This window comes from Chionomys nivalis, chromosome 4, assembly GCF_950005125.1.
Source record: "Chionomys nivalis chromosome 4, mChiNiv1.1, whole genome shotgun sequence".
NCBI classification, from domain to species: domain Eukaryota; kingdom Metazoa; phylum Chordata; class Mammalia; order Rodentia; family Cricetidae; genus Chionomys; species Chionomys nivalis.
Genome location: NC_080089.1, coordinates 59,825,081 through 59,848,358, shown reverse-complemented (window position 1 = coordinate 59,848,358; position 23,278 = coordinate 59,825,081). Strand labels below are relative to the sequence as shown.

At 42.3% G+C, this 23,278-nt stretch overlaps 1 protein-coding gene across 12 annotated transcripts in view; it reads left to right on the top strand.

Annotated features, from left to right (window-relative positions):
• Positions 1-23,278, top strand: part of Lrrc49 (leucine rich repeat containing 49) — a 110,936-nt gene that overhangs the window by 18,061 nt on the left and 69,597 nt on the right. For 11 of the 12 annotated variants that reach the window (XM_057766919.1, XM_057766917.1, XM_057766924.1 and 8 more), the window contains one exon: positions 178-321. In XM_057766919.1, coding sequence (XP_057622902.1) covers positions 178-321 — 144 coding nt within the window. Of the gene's footprint in view, positions 1-177; positions 322-1,966; positions 2,095-23,278 lie in introns of those variants that run through there. The other variant, XM_057766929.1, reaches the window with a different exon arrangement.

Genomic DNA, 23,278 nt, shown 5'->3' with positions numbered 1-23,278 from the left:
CCTTGGCTCATTTTTACAAGTTAAATGACTTCATAGGACTTGCTTTGAGACCCTTAAATGGACTGTAAATGTCTCGGTATAAACTTGTCACTAAATCTGGGGACTTGAATGTTTTATTTTTGGAGTTTTATTACATGCGTATGCTAATCATGCTCTTCCCCCACCTTTGTTTTCCAGATAACCAAGATTGAAAATGTCAATCATTTGTGTGATTTGAGAGTTTTAAACCTTGCCAGGAACCTCTTGAGTCACGTTGACAATCTCAACGGTCTGGATTCTCTAACTGAACTTAACCTTCGACACAATCAGATCACTTCTGTGGTGAGTACTGCAGGCTGCAGGTGTGCCCGCTTCTGTAACTGATGGTAGTTCAGTATCGAGTGTGGAACGGCAGAATTGGAAGTGATCTAGGTTTTTGTTTTCCTGGATTTGAATTGTGTCCATAACTATGGAGCTTTGTAATATGTTGATCTGGAAAGAAAGTGGTTTCTGTTTTAAAAGATAAATAAAATTCAAAAGTCGTCTAAGTGTTACTATTTATTTATTTATTTATTATGTATACAGCTAGCCAGAAGAGGGCACTAGACTTCATTACAGATGGTTGTGAGCCACCATGTGGTTGCTGGGAATTGAACTCAGGACCTTTGGAAGAGCAGGCAATGCTCTTAACCACCAAGCCATCTCTCCAGCCCCTAAGTGTTACCTTTAAATGAACCGTCTGGTGTATGTGATCACTGCTCATCATTCCTTCTGTCATGGTACTGAGAGAGAAAGGGAGGCTATTGGTGAGCGACAGCTGTGCCCAGAAGGAGAGGCACAGAGAGAGGAAATAGAGGTCCAGTTGATTGTCTTCTGGCAGTTTTAAGGATGCCTCTTGATGAAAAGGGAATAGTGCCCAGGACCGTAGAGGCCTAGCTCGGGTCTCAGCTTCACTCGAATCAGCTGTGTGACCCTGGGTGAAACACTGGAACTGTCTGGGGCTCATTGCAGATTCGTCTAAAAATGAAGTAATTGGGCTCAGTTGTCATTTGCGTCTCTTGGCTTGCTGACTCTAAAAGAGGGCATGGCGACAGCTTAGACTGGTGTGCAAGCAGAGGGGGAGAGATATATTGTGGGGACAAGACTTGAGCTCTTAGACGACTAGAGAAGTCATTCTTGGATGGAATGGCTCTTTCACAACAGATGCCTAAGACTATCAGAAAACACAGATGTTTACATCACAACTCATAACAGTAGCAAGATTATAGTTTTGAAGTAGCAACGAAATAATTTTATGGTTGGGGTCACCACAACATGAGGAGCTGTACAGAGGGTCGGAGCCTTAGGGTTGGTGAGAACCACTGGGCTTGACTGTGGTGCTGTATTGGCAGAATAATAATGGAGCTTAAAACAGTGTGATCTCTCCTCCTCACTTCACGGTGAGAACTTAGTCTCCTCTGTGGCGTCAGGATCTGGGTTCAGTTCCCAGCATCCATAGGGTGGCTACCCTTCTACCCCTGTAGGAGGACTTGATGGTCTTGCTGGAAGCAGGCACCTAAATAGTAGCCTCATGTGGAGGCCTTGTGTATTGATACAAAGGTGGAAGGTACTAGAAACACATCTTCAGTTTTATGAGAAGATACCAACCTAGTGGACTTGGCATCATTATCATTTTAAAGTCCCCTTTGTTTCCACACTGTCGAAAAGCTGCCTTTGGGCTCTCCGGTGTCTTTCATGAGTTTTTAAAGGCACACAAGGCACACCCTAACAGAATACCTTCCTTAGGAAAGAGTGCAGTGTGCTCTCTGTGGCATGCAGATGTTGGGAACAGATGGCGCTCCGCTGTATGAATTGGTTTCACTTTCATTTTCCCAGAAAATATAAGGCAGCTAACACCCATGTCTTCAGGGAGGGGAGGAGACTTCCTGAACCTTTTCTAAGACATGGATTTATTGCACAATTTCTGAATCACGTCAGGTCCTCCCCAGGTTGGACAGAATGGTAGAGACGGGCTGTTTGTTTTCAGAGCTTCCAGGCTGGATTACTTTGCTGTGTTGCTGAATCCTCACAAACTGCTCAGTCAGGACTTAGTCTGTCCTCAGGACACTGGGACCGGTAAGCATCCAAAGAGTTCTGCTAGCTGGGGCAGCCATCTGCTCCCCTGGCATGTTCCCGCCTGGAGTCTGGCTTTCCCTGGGAAAGCACATGCTGCTCAGCCGGGAACTCACGGACTGCCAGTGAGTGTGGTCTCTGCTCTAACTCACGGACTGCCAGTGAGTGTGATCTCTGCTCTAACTCACGGACTGCCTGTGAGTGTGATCTCTGCTCTAACTCACGGATTGCCTGTGAGTGTGATCTCTGCTCTAACTCACGGATTGCCTGTGAGTGTGATCTCTGCTCTAACTCACGGACTGCCAGTGAGTGTGGTCTCTGCTCTAACTCACCGACTGCCAGTGAGTGTGGTCTCTGCTCTAACTCACGGATTGCCAGTGAGTGTGGTCTCTGCTCTAACTCACGGATTGCCAGTGAGTGTGGTCTCTGCTCTAACTCACCGATTGCCAGTGAGTGTGGTCTCTGCTCTAACTCACGGATTGCCAGTGAGTGTGATCTCTGCTCATCACTATGGCAGCTGAGACAGCAGCAGCATCTATGGGAAAGGAAATTGTATCCATCCATGAAACTTTAAAAGACAACAGTATTGATCATATATCTTTAGTAGTGATAAGTATAGTGCAGGTAATGCAGGAAGTTGAATGTACAAGTAAGGGTAGATAATAGATAGGGGTGTGGTTCAAATCTTAAATTCCAGTCATTTCTAAAGTTCTCTCTCTCTCTCTCTCTCTCTCTCTCTCTCTCTCTCTCTCTCTCTCTCTCTCTTCTCTCTCTCTCTTAAATGCTGGGATTAAAGGTGTGAGCTCCCATGTCTGGCATAAGCCTTTGCTTAAAAAATCCAAAAAACTTTTAAATGTTCCTTCATCTTTTCCTGCCTTTAGATTTAGTCACCACCCTACTCTTTCTTTGGGGAGGGAGTGGGAGATTTGGGGGTGAGACAGGGTCTCATGGGGGCCCATGCTGGCTTTAATTCCTTCTGTAACCAAGGACTGATCCCTGCCTCCACTTTCCAGGTAGCAGATTATAGGTGTCCTCCACCACATTTGACTTCTTTTTTTTCTATTTAATGACTAGTGATTATTAAGATTTATTATTTTAGCTGGGTGGTGGTGCACGCCCTTAATCCCAGCACTGAGGAGGCAGAGGCAGGCAGATCTTTGTGAGTTCCAGGCCAGCCTGGACTACAGAGAGAGTTCCAGGACAGGCTCCAAAGCTACAGAGAAACCCTGTCTTGAACACCCCCCAAAAGATTTATTGTTTTTTATTATTTTTAAGTGTGGGTGCAGAGATTTGTCATCTCTGAAGTAGAAGTTACAGGTGATTCGAGCTGCCTAGTGTGGGTACTCAGAACTAAACCTTGATCTGACACAGAAGGATCCAGTCCTGCAGCTAGTAACTTTAAAATAAAAGCTTCCATTGGGTGGTAGCTCGAGTGTTTGAGCCCTTCTTTAGCCATAAGGGTGGGAGAAGGAGTGTCTCTCTGTCTGTCTCCTTCCCAGTTGATCACTGGATTGTGTAACTTCTTTTTTTTTAAATATATTTTTATTTATTATGTATACAATATTCTGTCTGTGTGTCTGCCTGCAGGCCAGAAGAGGGCACCAGATCTCATTACAGATGGTTGTGAGCCACCATGTGGTTGCTGGGAATTGAACTCAGGACTTTTGGAAGAGCAGGCAGTGCTCTTAACCTCTGAGCCAGCTCTCCAGCACCAATTGTGTAACTTCTTTTTTTTTTTTTTTTTTTTTTTTTTTTTTTTTCCATTAAAAAATGTTTTATTTTAAATTTCATGGAATAAAGCTATTGTTTGTGATACTGTGTTGTATGAAGACAGTTTCTACAAGTGCACATTGTACACTGAGCATATTGCCCACCCCTTCCCCAACCCTTCCCCTTTCACTCCTACTCATTAGTCTCTTTTGTTCCTTTATACAGTTTCACCTTTACTTTCTTTTTTTTTTTTTTTTTTTTTTTTTTTTTTTTATTTTTTTTTATTTTTTATTCTTTTTTAATTAAAATTTCCACCTGCTCCCCGTTTCCCATTTCCCTCCCCTCCTCCCAAATATTGCCCCCTCCCCCCACTCCCCTCCCCCTATCCCCACTCCTCTTCTCCTCCCCCCACACCATTCCCCCTCCCTCTCGATACTGAAGAGCAGTCCAAATTCTCTGCCCTGCGGGAAGACGAAGGTCTTCTATCTACGTCCAGGAAGGTGAGCTTCTAAACAGGCTAAGCTCCCACAAAGCCAGTTCATGTATTAGGATTGAAACCTAGTGCCATTGTCCTTGGCTTCTCATCAGTCTTCGTTGACCGCCATGCTCAGAGAGTCCGGAATCAACCCATGCTTATTCAGTCCCAGACCAGCTGGCCTTGGTGGGCTCCTAATAAATCAGTTCCACTGTCACAGTGGGTGGGTGCATCCCTCGTGGTCCTGATTTTTTGCTCTTGTTCTCCCTCCTTCTGCTCCTCATTTGGACCTTAAGAGCTCAGACCGTTGCTCCAAATTGAGACTCTGTCTCTACCTTGATCCATCGCCAGATGAAGGTTCTAAGGTGATATGCAAGATATTCATCAGTATAGGATAGGGTCATTTCAGGTTCCCTCTCCTTAGTTGCCCAAGGTACCAGCTGGGGACATATTCCTGGACACCTGCGAACCCCTCTAGAGTCAAGTCTCTTGCCAACCCTAAGATGGCTCCCTTAGATAGGATATATACTTCGCTGCTCCCGTATCCATCCTTCCTATATCCCAACCATCCCAATCCCCCGAGCTCCTCCCATCCTCCCCTTCTCATATTTCTCATCCCATTTCCCCTTTGCCCCATGCCACCTCACCCGCAAGTTCCCAGTTTTTGCCCTGCAATCTTGTCTACTTCCCCCTCTCCATGCGGATGACTATATGATTTTCTTTGGGTTCACTTTCTTATTTAACTTCTATAGGATCACACATTATATGCTTAATGTCTTTTACTTATGGCTAGAAACCGATTATGAGTGAGTACATCCCATGTTCCTCTTTTTGGGTCTGGGATACCTCACTCAGGATAGTGTTTTCTATTTCCATCCATTTGCACGCAAAATTCGAGAAGTCATTGTTTTTTACTGCTGAGTAGTACTCTAATATGTATATATTCCACACTTTCTTCATCCATTCCTCCATTGAAGGGCATCTAGGTTGTTTCCAGGTTTTGGCTATTACAAACAATGCTGCTATGAACATAGTTGAACAGATACTTTTGTCATTTGATGTGGCATCTCTTGGGTATATTCCCAATAGTGGTATTACTGGATCTTGGGGTAGGTTGATCCCAAATTTCCTGAGAAATCGCCACACTGATTTCCAAAGTGGTTGCACAAGTTTGCATTCCCACCAGCAATGAATGAGTGTGCCTCTTTCTCCACAACCTCTCCAGCAAAGGCTATCATTGGTGTTTTTGATTTTAGCCATTCTGACAGGTGTAAGATGGTATCTCAAAGTTGTTTTAATTTGCATTTCCCTTATCGCTAAGGAGGTTGAGCATGACCTTAGGTGTCTTTTGGCCATTTGAATTTCTTCTGTTGAGAATTCTCTGTTCAGATCAGTGCCCCATTTTTTTATTGGGTTCATTAGCATTTTAAAGTTTAGTTTCTTGAGTTCTTTATATATTTTGGTGATCAGACCTTTGTCTGTTGCAGGGTTGGTGAAGATCTTCTCCCAGTCAGTGGGTTGCCTTTTTGTCTTAGTGACAGTGTCCTTTGCTTTACAGAAGCTACTCAGTTTCAGGAGGTCCCATTTATTCAATGTTGCCCTTAATGTCTGTGCTGCTGGGGATAAACGTAGGAAGTGATCTCCTGTACCCATATGTTGTAGAGTACTTCCAACTTTTTCTTCTATCAGGTTCAGTGTGTTCAGACTAATATTGAGGTCTTTAATCCATTTGGACTTGAGTTTTGTGCATGGTGATAGATATGGATCTATTTTCATTCTTCTACACGTTGACAACCAGTTCTGCCAGCACCATTTGTTGAAGATGCTCTCTTTTTTCCATTGAATACTTTTAGCTCCTTTATCAAAAATTAGGTGTTCATAAGTTTGTGGGTTAAAATCAGGGTCTTCTACTCGGTTCCATTGATCGACTTCTCTGTTTTTATGCCAATACCAAGCTGTTTTCAATACTGAGGCTCTGTAATAGAGTTTGAGGTCAGGGATGGTAATGCCTCCAGACGATCCTTTATTATATAAGATTGTTTTGGCTATCCTGGGTTTTTTGTTTCTCCATATAAAGTTGATTATTGTCCTCTCAAGATCTGTGAAGAATTTTGATGGGATTTTAATGGGGATTGCATTGAATCTATAAATTGCCCTTGGTAGAATTGCCATTTTTACTATGTTGATCCTCCCTATCCAAGAGCAAGGGAGATCCTTCCATTTTCTGGTATCCTCCTCAATTTCTTTCTTCATTGACTTAAAGTTCTTGTCAAATAGATCCTTTACTTCCTTGGTTAGGGTTACCCCAAGATATTTTATGCTATTTGTGGCTATCGTGAAGGGTGATGCTTCTCTGATTTCCATCTCTGCTTCCTTATCCTTTGTGTATAGGAGGGCAACTGATTTTTTGGAATTGATCTTGTATCCTGCAACGCTACTAAAGGTGTTTATCAGCTGAAGGAGTTCTTTGCTGGAGTTTTTGGGGTCGCTTATGTACACTATCATATCGTCTGCAAATAATGAAAGTTTAACTTCTTCCTTTCCGATTTGAATCCCTTTGATCCCCTTATGTTGTCTTATTGCTATTGCTAGAATTTCAAGCACTATATTAAAGAGGTATGGAGAGAGTGGACAACCTTGTCGTGTTCCTGATTTTAGTGGAATAGCTTTGAGTTTCTCTCCATTTAATTTGATGTTAGCTGACGGCTTGCTATAAATAGCTTTTATTATATTTAGGAACGACCCTTGTATTCCTAATCTCTCTAAGACCTTTATCATAAAGGGATGTTGAATTTTGTCAAATGCTTTTTCCGCATCTAATGAAATGATCATATGGTTTTTTTCTTTCAGATTATTTATATGATGGATTACATTGATAGATTTTCGTATGTTGAACCAGCCCTGCATCTCTGGGATGAAGCCTACTTGATCATAATGGATAATTTTTCTAATGTGTTCTTGGATTCGGTTTGCCAGTATTTTATTGAGTATTTTTGCGTCGATGTTCATGAGTGAGATTGGCCTGTAGTTCTCTTTCTTGGTTGTGTCTTTGTGTGGTTTTGGTATCAGAGTAACTTCAGCTTCATAAAAGGAATTTGGCAATGACTTCTCTGTTTCAATATTGTGAAATACATTAAGGAGTATAGGTATTAGGTCTTCTTGGAAGTTCTGGTAGAATTCTGCATTAAAGCCGTCTGGACCTGGGCTTTTTTTGGTGGGAAGGTTTTTTATAACAACTTCTAATTCTTCGCGACTAACGGGTCTATTTAGATTGTTCACCTGGTCCTGGTTTAACTTTGGTATATGGTACTTATCTAAAAAAGTGTCCATTTCTTTTACATTTTCCAATTTTGTGGCATACAGGTTTTTGTAGTAAGATCTAATGATTCTCTGAATTTCGTCTGTGTCTGTGGTTATGTCTCCCTTTTCGTTTCTGATTTTGTTAATTTGCGTATTCTCTCTCCGCCGTTTGATTAGTTTGGATAGGGGTTTATCAATCTTATTGATTTTCTCCAAGAACCAGCTTTTTGTTTCATTGATTCTTTGGATTGTTTTCTGTGTTTCTATTTTGTTGATTTCAGCCCTCAATTTGATTATTTCCAGTCTTCTACTTCTCCTAGGTGAGTCTGCTTCTTTTCTTTCTAAAGCTTTAAGGTGGGCTATTAGGTCTCCAATGTGTGCTTTCTCCGTTTTCTTTATGTGGGCACTTAATGCTATGAACTTTCCTCTTAGCACTGCTTTCATAGTGTCCCATAGGTTTGAGTATGATGAGTCTTCGTTTTCATTGAATTCAAGAAAGACTTTAATTTCTTTCTTTATTTCTTCCTTGATCCAGGTGTGGTTCAGTAGTTGACTGTCCAATTTCCATGAGTTCATAGGCTTTCTGGGGATAGCATTGTTGTTGAATTCTAACTTTAATCCATGGTGATCTGATAAGACACAGGTGGTTACCGATATTTTTTTGTAACTGTGTAAGTTTGCTTTGTTACCGAGTATGTGGTCTATTTTCGAGAAGGTTCCATGAGCTGCAGAGAAGAAGGTATATTCTTTCTTATTTGAGTGGAATGTTCTATAGATGTCTGTTAAGTCCATTTGATTCATTACCTCCCTTAATCCTCTTATTTCTCTGTTAGGTTTCTGTCTGATTGACCTGTCCATTGGTGAGAGAGGAGTGTTGAAATCTCCTACTATTAGTGTGTGTGGTTTGATGACTGCCTTGAGTTTTAGTAACGTTTCTTTTACATAAGTGGGTGCTTTTATATTAGGGGCATAGATATTCAGGATTGAGACTTCATCCTGGTGAATTGTTCCTGTTATGAGTAAAAAATGTCCATCTCCATCTCTTTTGATTGATTTTAGTTTGAAGTCAACTTTCTTAGAAATTAGTATGGCCACACCTGCTTGTTTCTTAGGTCCGTTTGCTTGATAAACCTTTTCCCAGCCTTTTACTCTGAGTAGATGTCTGTCTTTGTGGTTGAGGTGTGTTTCTTGTAAGCAGCAGAATGTTGGATCCTGTTTTCGTATCCAATCTCTTAGCCTGTGCCTCTTTATAGGTGAGTTGAGTCCATTGATATTAAGTGATATTAATGACCAGTGGTTGTTAACTCCAGTCATTTTTCCTTTCTTTCCTTCTTTCCTTTGGTAGTAGAGTTTGTGTGTTTCCCTTCTTCAAGTTGTGCTGGTGAAGGGTCATTAGATGTCTGAGTTATTGTGGGCATTGTTGGACTCCTTGGTTTGTGATTTTCCTTCAATTACTTTCTGAAGGGCTGGATTTGTGGCTACGTATTGTTTAAATTTGTTTTTATCCTGGAAAATTTTGTTTTCTCCATTTATAGTGAACGAAAGCTTGGCTGGGTATAGAAGTCTGGGCTTGCATCCATGGTCTCGTAGTTTCTGCAGTATATCTATCCAGGACCTTCTGGCTTTCATGGTTTCCATAGAGAAATCAGGTGTAAGTCTGATAGGTTTACCTTTATAGGTAACTTGACCTTTTTCCTTTGCAGCTCTTAATATTCTTTCTTTATTCTGTATGTTTTGTGTTTTGATTATTATATGACGAGGAGATGTTTTTTTTTTGATCCAGTCGATTTGGTGTTCTGTATGCTTCTTGGACCTTCAAAGGAATATCTTTCTTAAGGTTGGGAAAGTTTTCTTCTATAATTTTATTAAATATATTTTCTGGACCATTGAGCTGTAGATCTTCTCCTTCTTCTATCCCTATTATTCTTAGGTTTGGTCTTTTTATTGTGTCCCAGATTTCCTGAATGTTTTGTGATGAGAATTTGTTGGTTATGCTGTTTTCTTTGATGAGAGTGTTTATTTTCTCTATGGTATCTTCAGTGTCTGGGATTCTTTCTTCTATCTCTTGTAATCTGTTGGTGGTACTTGTCTCTGTAGTTCCTGTTCGTTTATTCAAATTTTCCATCTCCATCCTTCCCTCGGTTTGTGTTTTCTTTATTACTTCCACTTCATTCTTCAAGTCTTGAACCGTTTCCCTTACCTGTTTGATTACTTTTTCTTGTTTCTCTTGGTTTTCTTGGGTATCTTTGAGAGATTTATTCATTTCCTCTACCTTTTTGTTTGTAATCTCTAATTGGTTGTGGCAGTTTTTCACCTCCTGTTTAAGGTCCTCTATTATTTTCATAAAATTCACTTTTGAGTCGAATTCTTCTAATTCTTCTGGATTAGGGTGTACACTTCTCATTTCGGGATTCCTGGATCCTGGTGATGTCACGTTGCCTTTCAAGTTGTTGGGGGAATTCTTGCATTGGCGCCTGCCCATCTTTTCCTTCAAATGGAGCCAGGAGAGGCCTGATGTCTTGGACCAGTCTTTGCTGTGACTAACTCTCTAGGTGTATCTCCTCAGTGTAGGGGCAGGAACCGTTCCCTTCCAGGTGAACTCCTCAACACCAAAACATGGATGCGTGGTATTCCAATGACCCGCGTAAAGAAGGCCGAATGCAAGGGGTCGGGCGGGGTCAAGTAGAACACAGGCGACACTGCAGTACAAGCTGGAGGTGCCTGCGCTCCCTTTCGGGGGTTGCTGAGGCCTGCCCGCTAGGCAGGCACTCACTGCTCTGGTTGGGTATCCTTAGTGTAGGGGCGTTTGTGCTCTCTACCGGGACCGTCCGCCCCAGGATAGTACACACTCACCCGTCCCGATGAAACTTCTGGCACCTACACAGGAACTCCTGGATGCCCCAATGAGCCAGGGACTAAGGGAAGTAGGGCGCAGGCAGAGCAGGTCCAGGAGATCACAAGCAGAGACTGCAACCCCAGCAGCAGGGGCCTGCTTCCCCTGGCGGGGACCTTGAGGCCTGCCCTCTAGTCAGGCACTCACTGGTCTGGGCTGGTAGCCTTAGTGAAAGGGCAGGAAACTGTTCCACAGCTAAGGACCTTGCAGACAAGGCAGGCTTGGGGGTGGGGGTGGGGGCGGGTGTGTAGGAGAGAAAGCTTTGCAGCAGGAGCTGGGGGAGGGGCGTTTGTGCTCTCTACCGGGACCGTCTGCCCCAGGATAGCACACACTCACCCGTCCCGATGAAACTTCTCGGCACCTACACAGGAACTCCTGGATGCCCCAATGAGCCAGGGACAAAGGGAAGTAGGGCGCAGGCAGAGCAGGTCCAGGAGATCTCAGCAGAGACTGCAGCCCCAGCAGCGGGGGCCCGCTTTCCCTGGCGGGGACCTTGAGGCCTGCCCTCTAGTCAGGCCCTCACTACTCTGGGTTGGTAGCCTCAGTGAAAGGGCAGGAAACTGTTCCACAGTAAAGGACCTTGCAGACAAGGCAGGCTTGGGGGTGGGGGTGGGGGGCGGGTGTGTAGGAAAGAAAGCCTTGCAGCAGGAGCTGGGGGGGGGGGGCGTTTGTGCTCTCTACCGGGACAGTGCGCCCCAGGATAGCACACACTCACCCATCCAGATGGGACTTCTCAGCACCTATGCAGGGATTCCTGGTGGCCCCAATGAGCCAGGGACCAAGGGAAATAGGGGGCAGGGAGAGCAGGTCCAGGAGATCACAAGCAGAGACTGCAACCCCAGCAGCAGGGGCCTGCTTCCCCTGGCGGGGACCTTGAGGCCTGCCCTCTAGTCAGGCACTCACTGGTCTGGGCTGGTAGCCTTAGTGAAAGGGCAGGAAACTCTGTGTAACTTCTTAAGTTGGACACATGGAGCACCCATCCCCTCGGGATGAATGGAGGGAAACTGCGAGTTCACATGGTAGTTACTGAAATAAGAAAAATTTTACTTTGTTGGGTAGAAGGACTTTGTTTCCTTGTGTGTTGAGCTGCCCTTCCTATTGTGCCCCACCCCTGTTTGTTGCTATTACTAACCCTTTTCCTAAAGGAAGCACCACTTTCCTGTCCCACCTACTCTACCTGCCTCTGAGAGGACAGGCCTGGAGCTCCTGCTGGGGACTCCTTCATCCAGCTGCTCTGGCCATGCTGGCTGTGTGAACATGGCGGGCAGGTGGGATAGGGTCAGTGTTGGTTCAAGAACAGCTGTGGAGCAGGCAGGTGTTAAATTACACACCTACCCGATGTGCTTCCTTCATGTCACCCAGGCCTGATCTTTGCATGTCCAGACCAAGTGTGACAACGGCATGGCCTCCCATCCAAGGGAACGTGTGCGGCTCTGCACCTCTCCTGTGGTTCCCAGCTGCAGGCCCTCTTCCTCAGCGGGGTCTTTTGGGGAGTTCCTCCGGCTTCCTGAAATCCATCCAAAATGTTGATCTGTCACTGACAACTCTCTTACTTTCTTGATTTCTGAGAATTTACTTAGGTTAGTGTGTTTCCCTGAGCCCTGGAAAGGAAGCATGGTTTGTCCTTCATCCTCATGAACAGAAACCTCTAGTGTTTCACTGTCAAGACACATGTTCATTTGCCAGTCCTGTCTTGGAAACTGGGTCATTGTCAAACTCAATATCTTTTTAGTTTCCATGGTGTTGTCCTGTAGGAGAAGACTGTTCATTCATTTCCTGGATGCCCAGACCTGAATGATCACACAGAAACTACATTAATTACAACACTGGCCAACAGATCAGACTTATTTCTAGATAGTCTTTAAATCTTAAATTAACCCATTTCTATTAATCTGTGTATTGGCACAATGCTGTGGCTTACAGGAAAGGTTCCAGCGGCAGTGTCTTTCTCCTTCTGTAGCTACATGGCATCTCCTTGACTCTGCCCACTCTCTCTCTATATCTCTTTTCAGATTTCTTGTTTGACTTTACTCTGCTAAGCCATTGGCTGAAACAGCTTCTTTATTAACCAATGGTAATAAAACATATTCGTAGCTTACAGAGGGGAATCCCACGTCATTGTCCACTTTTAAAAATTAAAACTTAAGGTGTAATGCTCAGGCCTGTTCTCCCAAATATCAGGAGGCTGAAGAAGCAGGAGGTTTAGCATGAGTTCAAGTCCAGCCTAGGCTTCACGGTGACTTCCAGATCAGCGTGAACTAGAGTGAGACTCTGCTTCAAGAAAAAGAAAATCTTAAAACATTTTCAGTAACTGAAAATAATACATTAATATTGGTAACTGTCACTCAGGGAATAAATGAAACCCTTTCAAGTACAGATCAGGGCTTTAGGTTCCCCTTCCTGCCACTGTCTTCTCACAGAAGTGGCCTCCATCTTGAGGTTGGTGTTGCTTGTTTTCATACACATCTGATTCTGTCTCCTTTTGTTCACAGTGCTAGGGATCAGCACTGGGCTTTGCACTTGGAGTTAGCACTCAACCACCACGCCACCTCCTAAACGATAGGTAGTAATGGGTTTGCATGCTTTTAAGTGTTTTGTGCATGAAGCCATCTCACGGCGCATATCTTCTGTGTTTTGCTCTATTTGACACCATGAGAGTCATTTGTTTTAGTACATCTAGCTCTAGTTCCCTAATTTTGGTAGCAATATAGCGTTATGTCTTATGGTTATAATTCATACTGGACAGTTGTATTATTTGCAGTTTTTCATTATTACAAGTGGCACAAGTAACATTCCATTTCTTTGTGCACATGTGTAAAAGCATTCCTACAGACAGAACTTTTAGATGCTTTTATTAGTCTATAACAACAAATTAATACTGAAGCATGACTGCGCCATACATGTCCATATGGTCCCATTACAGAAAATGAAAACATCCCAAGGACCACACCTGTCTCTTCTGAGAACCACCACATTCTCATCTGTTTTTTTCTATCTCACTAAAAATATTGCTCTGAAGATACCCTGGTCTCAGCCACTAAACTGACTTCTTGACCAATTAGAAATCAACTCCTTCTTCCTGTTTTTTTCTTGCCTTCTTTTTCAAATATATAATTAGATTATTGTCTATGGAAGAGGACTGAAAGTCTGTAAGAGCTGGAGGGTAGGGAATTTGCTGTGAGACTGTGTCTCCAGTAATGGCAGAAGCTACACCCATAAAGTCTCACCAACATGACTGTCCTAACATGAGCTGAACAAGGACAGCAGTAGACATACCAGAGTAGACAGGAGAGATAGTATGAGTCCTCAACCCTACACAAATAACTGTAGGCAACTAAGCAATGCTGGGGTGGGGGAAGAGAGAAGAGCACACCAATTGTCTGTGGAAAGCAGCACAGAAATCGTTAGATAGCTGGGAGATGCAAGATTGTTATGTCGGTTGTCTTGAAAGTTCACAGATAGCTGACATGCTTTGGCCAGGTTTCTTCCCATATCTTATCTTTTGTTAATATTGTGAAATTTTTGGTAAGAAATTGATTTTTTACTGTTGGTAGCATGTGTAATCATTGTTGATTTTGGTTCATTCACTTTATAACAACCTTGCTCTGAGTGCTTATTCTAGTAATTCATAAATTATCTAAAAGAGTGTTCCATTTACACTTTTTTTTTGGTTGTTGCTTTTTTTCTAAAGCAATAGCAGTTTCCTACTAGCCATTATATATGCACTGTATGTTTTAATGTTTGTTTCCCTCTAACATTTTATTGAGACCTTGCCACCAGTGTGAAGGGCTTGAGAGGTAGGGAGTGAGTAGGCACATGGAATGACTTCCTTTTTTTAGGAGAGATTTGGAGGAGCCTGTTGCCCTGTCATGTGAGAACATGTGGAAGGTGACATCAAGTGAAGGGTCCTTACTAGGCACTGAATTCGATGGCTCTTTGTTCAGCTGAGCTAGAAGAACCTTTAGCATAAAGCTAAAGCAGAAATGCGAGTGGGTTCTTGAATTATTCCCAGTTTTATAGAAAATGTATCACTAGCTATGTTCATTAGCTACCATTTATCAATCTGAAGAAATTTGAGTGTTACATGCATGTGAGTGTGTGGGAACAGTGCCCATATGTGTACACACAGAACAGAAAGGACTCAGAGCATCTTTCATTTAGCACTGCCATTGTATATGAATGGCACAACCACTTTGTTGCCTTGAGATAGGAAATACGAATGTGCACAGCCACTGCATTGCCTTGAGACAGGAGATATGAATGTGCACAGCCACTGCATTGCCTTGAGACAGGAGATATGAATGTACACAGCCACTGTGTTGTCTTGAGACAGGAGATACAGATGTGCACAGCCACTGTGTTGCCTTGAGACAGGAGATACGGATGTGCACAGCCACTGTGTTGCCTTGAGACAGGAGATACGGATGTGCACAGCCACTGTGTTGCCCTGAGACAGGAGATACGGATGTGCACAGCCTTGCCAGCTCCTTACTTGTGGGCTAGGGGTCTAGACTCTGATCCTCATGCTCACAGAGCAAGAATTCACCTTCTTTCCAGCCTAAGAAATTGTCTTCTATTTTTTATTTGCTTTAAGTTTATATTATTAATGATAACTGAATTTTATTAAAATGCTTTCTGTAACTCTTACATAGGTCATATTAGATTTGATTTTTAAATCCATGGAGCTTGCAAATTAATTTTCCAAATCCTTAGGTCATTTTAGCATCTTGCTCACATATTCTAGGCCATCATTTGTACATAGTCCTGAGGGCAATTGCTAAGGCTGTTTGTAATATTTATATCTACAGTACTTGAGATGAGCTGCAAATCCTTTCCTCTTACTCTTCTGGTTCTCATTCTGTGCTGCTGTGCCTGCCCCAGACGGGATTACAGAGGGCCTCTTACTGGCACATCCTTTGATTTCCCACTTTGCCTTCCTCCTTAGAATCTCCAGATATGAGCTAAAGATAATGCCTTCCTTAGGCATTTAGTGAAAGTTCTTTGGGAAACCGGCTTCGAGTGGGCAGTCTTTGCGGTTTTGGTCCCCTTTGATCTAATGACAGTTCTTGTCCTCCTTGTTTTCATTTTGGTCACTCTGTATTTCTGTCCCCCAGCCCCTGAAGTATATTTTTAATTTTTGAAATATATGATTTTCTTATTCATTTTATTATAGCTGTCTTTTCTAATTTAATTGCTTTGTGTCCAATGAGAATGGATTGGTTCTTTGAAGTTTGTTATATTGCCTAGCATGTCATCAATATTTGTCTAGAATATGGTCAATATTTTGAAGTTATATTCTAGAAAATAGAACTGAAATTACTATTTCTTCCTGGTGGTTGTTCCTTTCATCATTATGCGCTAGTGCCCTTTATTACTTACAACTTTCCTGAGCAATATTGTATGAGCATGCGCTGATTGTATCCCAACTGTGCTCAGTAATCATAAGCGACATTTTGAGCTAGGTTCTCCAGCTCAAATACAAATTCTCAGACTGTACTTGTATTTAAGGAGCCGTGCCTTCTTTATGGGCCCCTGACAGTCGTGCTGAGAGCTCAGCATTCCTTCTGTGTTGGCTCTCCCAAAAGCACCTGAGCGTACTCTAATGACCAGGAAGCTTTAGCAAGCCCACACAGAGACAGTCTCCAACACGACGGGCTAGTGCTCTGCACAAATGGAGCATCACTCGGTCTCCCCAAGGGACAGGACTGGGGCACTGGGAGCCTGAGCCACTGTTAGTGGAATAGACGAGATCTGCTGAAGATGGCGCACCTCCTCTACTCCTGTAATTAAGAGCCAGGTGTAGTAAAGGAGCACAGCCGTGTGTTCATGGAGATGTGCTCTGTGCTGCCACTGAGCTAGGCCCGGCAGTGACCTGTGCCCTGCCAAACCGTGCAGCGGGAAGGAGGAGGGAGCAACTGAGCAGCCCTCTGAAATGGGTAAAAGAACTTTCAAAGTAAGAGCCATGTCGACAGTTCTTATTTTTGCTGTATTTATTTTTTCTGTTATTTTGTGGGCTAGTAGGAGAGGCAGAGTTGTATCTCAGCATGGGTGTGGAGGCCAAAGAACAATTTGACAAGAGGCCTAACATCAAACTGGTCCCAGGGACAAACTCAGGCCATCAGACTTGGTGGCAAGCACCCCTCCCCACCGAACTCTCCCCAGCTCTGCTTTATTTGTTACATATTACAAAGATTCACAGAAGGAGTTGTCACTGCTTGGAGGCCATTCGTGTAAACAGGAGAGGAGCCTCTAGAGCGTACTGCATCCTCCATGTTCCCACAGTGCCACGGGCCTCCCTCCAGACTTGATTGAGTTATAATCTAGGTGCAATAAAATCTTAGCTGTATAAGTCAGCATGTTTTTATTTTAATGTAACTGCCAACCATATCATGGTGTCTGAAATGTTTCTATTATTCTAGAAAGTTCTTCTGCGTCCCTTTTCTAGTCAGTCCTGCTCCTATTCCAGAGGTACTCTGATGTCTGTCTCTGGATCATTTTGACTACATTTGTACTTTACAAAAAGTGTGTACAGCTACATACATGTCATATCAGGGATGCATGTTTAGAAATTTAGTCTTAGGTGATTTTGTTGTTGAAATGACTTCATGGACTTAATGTAATCCTAGGTGGTGTGGCCTGCACACATCTAGATTCTACTGTGTGCGTAGTCATTAGCTGTGAGGCCACTGTGTAGCACATGGATGTATACACATGGATTCTTCCCTGCACTTACAGGGAAGTGCAGTGTTGTTAGTCATCAGTTTGTTGTGTTTGTCATCCTTTCCTCACTGCTGGCTTGGACTCCACCGGAGAAAAGCTGTCGTAGCATTTGCTTGCTCATTTTCCAATCTTTTTTCTACTTTTTTGGCCACACAAAATCACTATGGATGACCGGTCTTGTTATTTTTATTTATCTATTTATTTTAGTGGGCCAAAGCCCTATTTTTCCAAGGTAGAAACAAAGGAATGCCATGTGAATATATGAATTTATCAGAAACTGTCTGACTTTATTGGAAATGCTAAATTCATCAGAAACAGTTGGCACTGAGCATCTGTGTAGTTCACAAACAATTCCCATCATTTTAGATTTGCATTTTCTTGATGGGTGAAGGCACCAAGTTTTTTTCAAGCATTTCATCTGTCATCTGTGATGAAGCACTGGTCTAAACTGTTGCTACTAAAAGTCATGTGATATTCTAGATTCAACCTTTTGATCTCTCTCTCTCTCTCTCTCTCTCTCTCTCTCTCTCTCTCTCTGTCTCCTATGGCTATTTGTCTCTCTGCCTCACTCTGTCTCTCTGTCTGTCTATCTCTTTTTCCCAGTATCTATCTGTATGTCTACAGAGAGTATATTTTCCATGACTTGCCATTTTTACTTTTTCAGAACAGTATTTGGTTTGTGGAAGCTTCCAGTTTTGGTGACATCATCTATACTTTGACCTTCTCTGTCCTGGTGTCTTCTGTGTCCTGTCTGAGTCCTGACTGTGTTATCCTGTGTTCCTTCTAGAAGGTTTACAGCTTTCTCTCTTCATTCAGAGCTGTGAGCTCCATTTAGTTAACTCTTTTTGTGCTTGAACATAGTTGGTGATTCTTCATTTTATCCACATATGGATATCTATTTTCTTGGCCATGTTTTATTGAAAAGACCTGTTTCCCCACTAACTTGAATTGTCACGTTTGTCAAAATAAGTGATAATTACAAACAGCTTTTCTAGCCCCACCTTCCCTTCCATGTCTACCTCTGTCCTCAGAGCCCTTCTCCTAGACCCCTATTTTATGATAATTGTGAAATTTCAGTACAGGGGCGTTGTATAATTCTCCTTTTAGTGCATAAGAATGTTGTGTAAAGAGAACGGGTGAGCAACCCACCACCTTCCTTCAGTTGCCGCTAACCCCTCTCTGGGATAGACTGCCCCACCACAGCTTTGTCATCTTCACTTTCTCTAACTGCTGTGTATATTGGAAAATAATGGTAAATTTTATAAACAAACCTAATATTTTTGCTTCCAGAATCTGCATGATTAACTATGGGAACATTCTATATCTGTATTCTCATAAAAAGCACCTTCAATTTTCTCTTTCCTCTAAACCTCAGGCCTTCTCATTATGTTGATTATTCCTTAATCCTGCTTTAATAATTTCTGTCATTATAATTTCCCCCAGGTACATCGTTGTTTTCTTATTACTTCTCTACTCCTACCTTGAAATTGATTCTTTAAAAGAAAAAACAAAAATACAAAAAAATCTCTTGTTTAATCTGATTTTCAGTCTTAACTATTGAGTTTTCAGTAATTGCTTTTTTCCTCTTTTTTTTTTTTTTTTTTTTTTTTCAGGATTTTGAGACAGGGTTTCACTGTAGCTTTGGAGCCTGTCCTGGAACTAGCTCTTCTAGGCCAGGTTGGCCTCAAACTCAGAGATTTGCCTGCCTCTGCCTCCCGAGTGCTGGGATTAAAGGTGTGCGCCACCACTGCCCAGCTGCCTTTTTTTTCCTACTAGAAGTTGTGTATCATGTTTTCCAAAAGCTCCAGAGCTTCTTCACTCCTGGTGCCATGTTTTCATTACATCTCTAGTGATTTTTTTGTTGTTGTTGTTGTTTTGTTTTTCAAATCAAGATTTCTCCATGTAACAGTCCTGGCTGTCCTATACCTCACTCTGTTTACCAGGCTGGTCTTGAACTCAGAGATCCAGCTTCCTCTGCCTCCTAGTGCTGGGATTAAAGGCGTGCGCCACTAGTGCCCTGCATCTCTAGTAACTTTTAAGTGTAGATGTTCGTAGTGTGCACTGAGGTTATTCTCTCCCCCGCTGTCTTAGCAGTTCTTGACTTGACGATTTGCATCTCAGATCAGTCTTCCTTGTGGTTGTTTTTTTTCTGTAGAAGTTAGTAGTTTGGGATCCTCAGAATGCTGTGAAACTTGATGAGTTTGTATCTTCCAGACAGTTTTTCTACGAGGCTTAGGGGCACATATATCAGGCTGCACTTTTGTCAGATTTTTTGTTACACACACACACACACACATACATATAGCTTGTGATGTAAATTTCAGGTGCACATTCAAATACAGGAAGGCCATTGACTATGACATATAGGTGTCTAGTCCTTTTCATCATGACTGTGAGAGTAGTGCTTTAGAGTGTAGGGGTGGGGATCTCCCTCCTTAGCACGAGTACCTGCTTTCCAGTCCAGTTTGTAATGCCTCCTTAGCTTTTCTTTGGTGAAATGACAACAGTATGTAGGTGAAAATCAGATCAGAAAAGCAGCACGCAGCTGATTGACTGCTATCAGTTGCCCTAGAAAGGATAGGAAACTGGAAGTGCAAATAAGAATATTAGTGCCTTTTAGAAGCCTGAGCAGATACAATTTTTATAGACATTTAAGGAAATGTGTGGTTAGAATATGATGGCTTAGTGGGTACTGTCCTTGGGTAGCATGTGTGTCTGGGCTGCAAGTGATGGCTGCAACAGACAATTTGGAATTAATTTAGTCTTTTTAAAAATATGGGACAAAACCGGTCTCGCTGAACATAATGGACAATGAGGACTACTGAGAACTGAAGAACAATGGCAATGGGTTCTTGATCCTATTGTACGTACTGGCTTTGTGGGAGCCCAGGTAGTTTGGATGCTCACCTTAATAGACCTGGATGGAGGTGGGTGGTCCTTGGACCTCCCACAGGGCAGAGAAACCTGCTTGCTCTTTGGGCTGAGGAGGAAGGAAGACTTGATTGGGGGAGGGGGAGGGAATGGGAGGTGGTGGCGGGGAAGAAGCAGAAATCTTTAATAATTAAATAAATTAATTAATAAAATAAATAAATAAATAAATAATTGATTTTTATTGAGCTCTATATTTTTCTCTGCTCCCCTCCCTGCCTCTCCCCTCCCCTTCAACCCTCTCCCAAAATCCCCATGCTCCTAATTTACTCAGGAGATCTTGTCTTTTTCTACTCCCCATGTAGATTAGATCTATGTATGTCTATGTCTTTGTATGTCTCTTAGGGTCTTCATTGTTGTCTAGGTTTTTGGGATTGTGATTAATAGGCTGGTTTTCTTTGCTTTATGTTTAAAAGCCAGTCATGACTGAGTACATGTGATAATTGTCTTTCTGGGTCTGGGTTACCTCACTCAAAATGATGTTGAGCTCCATCCGTTTGCCTGCAAATTTCAAGATGTCATTATTATTTTCTGCTGTGTAGTACTCCATTGTGCATGGTGATAAATATGGATCTATTTTCATTCTTCTACATGTTGATATCCAGTTATGCCAGCACCATTTGTTAAATATGCTTTCTTTTTTCCATTTGATATTTTTTGCTTTTTTGTCAAAAATCAGGTGTGTGAAGGTGTGTGGATTAATAGCCGGGTCTTTGATTCGGTACCATTGGTCATCCTGTCTGTTCTTATGCCAATATCAGGCTATTTTCAGTACTGTAGCTCTGTAGTAGAGTTTAAAGTCAGGGATTGTGATGCACCAGAAGTTATTTTGTTGTATAGGATTGTTTTGGCTATCCTGGATTTTTCCATATGAAGTTGAGTACCATTCTTTTGAGGTCTGTGAAGAATTTTGCTCCGATTTTGATAGGCATTGCATTGAATTTGTAGTTTGCTTTTGGTATGATTGCCATTTTTACTTTGTTAATTCTACCTACCCAAGAGCATGGGAGATTTTTCCACTTTCTGGTGTCTTCTTTAATTTCTTTCTTCAAAGATTTAAAGTTCTTGTCATATAAGTCTTTCACTTGTTTGGTTTGAGATATTTTATGCTATTTGTGACTATTGTGAAGGGTAATGTTTCTCCGATTTCTTTCTCAGCCCTTTTTCATCTGTGTAAAGGAGGGCTACTGTTTTTTTTTGTTTGTTTTTGTTTTTGTTTTTGTTTTTTTGAGTTAATCTTGTATCCTGCTACATTACTGAAAGTGTTGATGAGTTGTAGAAGTTCCTTGGTAGAATTTTTGGGATTGCTTATGTAAACTATCATATCATCAGCAAATAGTGAGAGTTTGACTTCTTCTTTTCCAATTTGTATCCCCCTGATCTCCTTTTGTTGTCTTATTGCTCTAGCTAGGACCTTAAGAACTATATTGAATAGCTATGAAGAGAGTGAACAACCTTGTCTTGTTCCTGATTTCAGTGGGATCACCACGAGTTTCTCTCCATTTAGTTTGATGTTGGCTGTTGGCTTGCTGTATATCATGTTTATTATGATTAAGTAAGTTCCTTATATCTCTGCTTTCTCCAAGACCTTTATCATGAAAAGATGTTGTATTTTGTTGAAAGCTTTTTTGGCATCGAATGAGATGATCATGTGGTTTTTATTTTTCAGTTTGTTTATATGATGGATTACGTTGAAAGATTTTTGTATGTTGAACCATCCCTGCATCTCTGGGATGAAGCTGACTTGATCATGGTGGATGATGGTTCTGATGTATTCTTAGATTTGATTCGCCAGTATATTATTTAGTATTTTTTGCATCAATGTTCATGAGTGAGATTGGTCTGTAATTCTCTTTCTTAATAATGTCTTTCTGTGGTTTGGGTATCAGGGTAATTGTAGCCTCATAAAAAGAGTTTGGCAATGTTCCTTCTGTTTTTATTGTGTGAAACAATTTGAGGAGTGTTGGTATTAGTTCTTCTTTGAAAATCTTGTAGAATTCTGAGCTGAGACCATCTGGTCCTGGGCTTTTTTTGGTTGGGAGCCTTTTGATGACTGTTTCTATTTTTTTTTAAAGTTATAGGTCTGTTTAATTTGCTTATTTGGTCTTGATTTAATTTTAGCAAGTGATATTTATCCAGAAAGTTGTCCATTTCCTTTAAGTTTTACAATTTTTTGGAGTACAGGTTTTTGAAATATGACCTGATGATTCTCTGTATTTCCTCCATGTCTGTTGTTATGTCCCCCTTTTCATTTCTGATTTTTTTAATTTGGATATTCTCTCTCTGCCTTTTGGTTAGTTTGGATAAAGGTTTGTCTACTTTGTCTATTTTCTTGAAGAATCAAATTTTTGTCTCATTGAATCGTTGTATTATTTTCTTTGTTTCTATTTTGTTGATTTTGTTGCTGTCTCAGGTCTGCTCTGGCCTAGATTTGCCGGGCTGTTAATGTCCCTGGTCTGGATCCACTCCTGCAGAGGTCCCTGGTTTGGGGTTGGTCCTGCAAAGGTCTCTGACTCTGATCTACTCCCTCAGAGGTCCCAGACTAGGGTGTGTCCAGCCCCATAGAGGACCTGGCTCAGGCCTACTCCCTCAGAGGTCCCAGACTCACGCCTGGACCCACATAGGTTTCTGGTTCCTGCCTACTCCCTTTGATGTCCCAGATGGATGCCCAGACCCACAGAGGTTCTGGCTCAGGTCTACTCCCTCAGAGGTCTCAGATTCACACCCAGACCCACAGGGGTCTCTGGCTCTGGCCCGCTTGCTCAGCATTTGCTCCCCTGTACCTGCTCCTGTGGAGTTCACTGTCTCAGCTGTGCTCTGACCCAGGTCATTGGTTCAAGCCTGCCTCTGCAAATATCCTTGGTCTGGATCCGCGCCTACTCACTTGGAGCTCACTGTCTAAGGCTGCTCTGGCCTAGGTTGCTGGCCCAGTCCTTCCGCAAATGACCCTGATCTGAATCTACTCTTGCTCCTGTGGAATTCACTGTCCCAGGCCCACTCCAGCTCAGTTCACTGGCTCAGTCCTGCTTTTTTGGAGTTCGCTGCCTCAGACCTGTTCTGGCCTAGGTTGCTGGCCCAGTCTTGCTCCTATGGAGTTCCCTGCCTCAGGCCTTTAGTCTTTTAATGAAAAGAAGTACTGTTTTCTTGTTCCTGTTCTAAAA